Raw genomic sequence first — 2,387 nt, 5'->3', positions numbered from 1 at the left:
ATGCTCAGGGAAGGAGAGGGGGCTGGAGAGAGCAGGGCTGGGGCAGGAGGGCACTGTTGGTGTGTGGGAGGTGCCGGGCACAGCTGGGCACGGGAACACTGTCCTGAGTGCCCGGCTGTCTCTGCCCTGCCCTCTCAGGCACAGCACCACAACATCTGCTCTTGCTTCTGCCCTGCCCTGACATTGGCACTGTTATCTGCTGCTCTCAGGGAGGCTCTGGCATTTGCAGCAGCTGAGTCAGGCACTGCCCTTGGCATTCCTGCCAGGCAGGGCTGTCCATGGCAATGGGGTGTCCAAGCTCCCCTGGCACCTGTGGGGCTGTGGGCAAAGCAGTCCATGGGAAAGGGGAATGAGCTGAGCCCCCTCCCTGAGATCCCATCATGGGCACAGCCAGGGATCTCCTTGCTGTGCCCTGCCAGGCTCTGAGCTGCCCTCCTGGGTGCAGATCTGTGCCAGAGCCTCTGGGAGTTCCCTGAGTGTCCCACGGGGAAGGGCAGAGCTGCCACAGCTGAGGAAATGCTGCTGGGTTTGCCCAGGGAGCCATGAGTGTCCTTGGCACACGGGGGTGCTGAGACCTTGCCCAGAGACCTTGAGAGAGGGTGAGACATTCAGGGATCCCTCTGCTCTGGGCAGGGTCTGGTTTATCCCAGGGTGACCCGGGAGTGTGACTGTGCTCTGATTGCAGCCAAAGGTTTTCCCACTGCAGGTAGAAGGGCGAGTGTGTCCCAGCTGTAGGGATTGTCTACAGGGAATGGCCCAGGTTTGGCTCCAAGCAGCCTCTCCTGACTTGTCACTGTCCTTTTCTCCATGAACAGGTCCCCATGTGCAACCCCAGCAAATGTCCAACAGCAGCTGCATCAGGCACTTCCTCCTGCTGGCATTGGCAGACACGCGGCAGCTGCAGCTCCTGCACTTCTGCCTCTTGCTGGGCATCTCCCTGGCTGCCCTCCTGGGCAACGGCCTCATCATCAGCGCCGTAGCCTGCGGCCACCACCTGCACACGCCCATGTTCTTCTTCCTGCTCAACCTGGCCCTCGCTGACCTGGGCTCCATCTGCACCACTGTCCCCAAAGCCATGCACAATTCCCTCTGGGACACCAGCAACATCTCCTACACTGGATGTGCTGCTCAGCTCTTTTTCTTTCTGTTCTTCCTTGGATCAGAGTATTTCCTCCTGACCATCATGTGCTATGACCGCTACGTGTCCATCTGCAAACCCCTGCACTACGGGACCCTCCTGGGCAGCAGAGCTTGTGCCCACATGGCAGCAGCTGCCTGGGCCAGTGGCTTTCTCACTGCTCTCATGCACACAGCCAATACATTTTCCCTGCCCCCTTGCAAGGGCAATGCCCTGGGCCAGTTCTTCTGTGAAATCCCACAGATCCTCAAGCTCTCCTGCTCCATATCCTACCTTAGGGAACTGGGGCTTCTTGCTGTTAGTGCCTGTTTAGCTCTTGGTTGTTTCATGTTCATTGTTTTCTCCTATGTGCAGATCTTCAGGGCTGTGCTGAGGATCCCCTCTGAGCAGGGACGGCACAAAGCCTTTTCCACCTGCCTCCCTCACCTGGCCGTGCTCTCCCTGTTCCTCAGCACTATCATATTTGCTCACCTGAAGCCCTGCTCCATGTCCTCCCCATCCCTGGATCTGGCCCTGTCAGTTCTGTACTCGGTGGTGCCTCCAGCCCTGAACCCCCTCATCTACAGCCTGAGGAACCAGGAGCTCAAGGCTGCAGTGGGGAGACTGATGACTGGATGGTTTCGGAAACATTAAACTATTGGCCAATTTCTGCAAATGACTTGTAATGAAAGTCATCTTTGATACTTCTTGTTGGTTTCATTTTGGAAGTTCTTTTTCTTTTTTTTACTTTTTTCATATTATCTACAAAGAAAAGCCATTGTTTGTGCCATTTCTCATTTTGTTTCTCTCCATCTTTACTGTGGCCACAGACTGTGTCAATGAGGGGTTGTGCTCTTGGTGGCTTTAAAGGAACTAAAGGATCTCCCAGCAGAGTTTTCTGCAGAGATGCCCTTGTGTTGCCTTCTCTGGAGCTGCAGCAGCAATGTCTGTGTGCAGAGCTGGGGCAGATCAGTGCTGGCACAGCAGCTCTGCTCCTGCTGGCCACACCATTCCTGATCCAGGCCAGGAGCCATTGGCCTTCTTGCCCACCTGGGCTCACTGCTGCCTCATGTCCAGCCTGCTGTCCATCAGTCCCTGCAGGTCCCTTTCTGCCTGGCTGCTCTGCAGCCACTCTGACCCCAGCCTGTAGCACTGGGGCCAAATATCAGGGCCTGGCACTAGGATTTATTAAACCTCACCTTGTTGGATTCAGCCCCTGGATCCAGACTGTCCAAGTCACTGTACAGAGCCCTCTGACCCTCCAGCAGAT

The 2,387-nt window shown here is 56.2% G+C and overlaps 1 protein-coding gene across 1 annotated transcript; it reads left to right on the top strand.

The window, feature by feature from the left end:
• Window positions 1–838: 838 nt before the first annotated feature.
• On the top strand, window positions 839–2,127 carry LOC139585329 (olfactory receptor 14A16-like). Its single transcript, XM_071418015.1, has one exon. The coding sequence runs from the start codon at window positions 839–841 to the stop codon at window positions 1,769–1,771; it is 933 nt and encodes a 310-aa protein (XP_071274116.1). The 3' UTR covers window positions 1,772–2,127.
• Window positions 2,128–2,387: the final 260 nt, after the last annotated feature.

Source organism: Agelaius tricolor, unplaced genomic scaffold, assembly GCF_023055355.1.
Source record: "Agelaius tricolor isolate 1412-34295 unplaced genomic scaffold, bAgeTri1.0.p SCAF_73, whole genome shotgun sequence".
Classification (NCBI taxonomy): Eukaryota; Metazoa; Chordata; class Aves; order Passeriformes; family Icteridae; genus Agelaius; species Agelaius tricolor.
The sequence above is the reverse complement of the archived record's forward strand: the minus strand, read 5'-3'. Positions and strand labels throughout refer to the sequence as shown.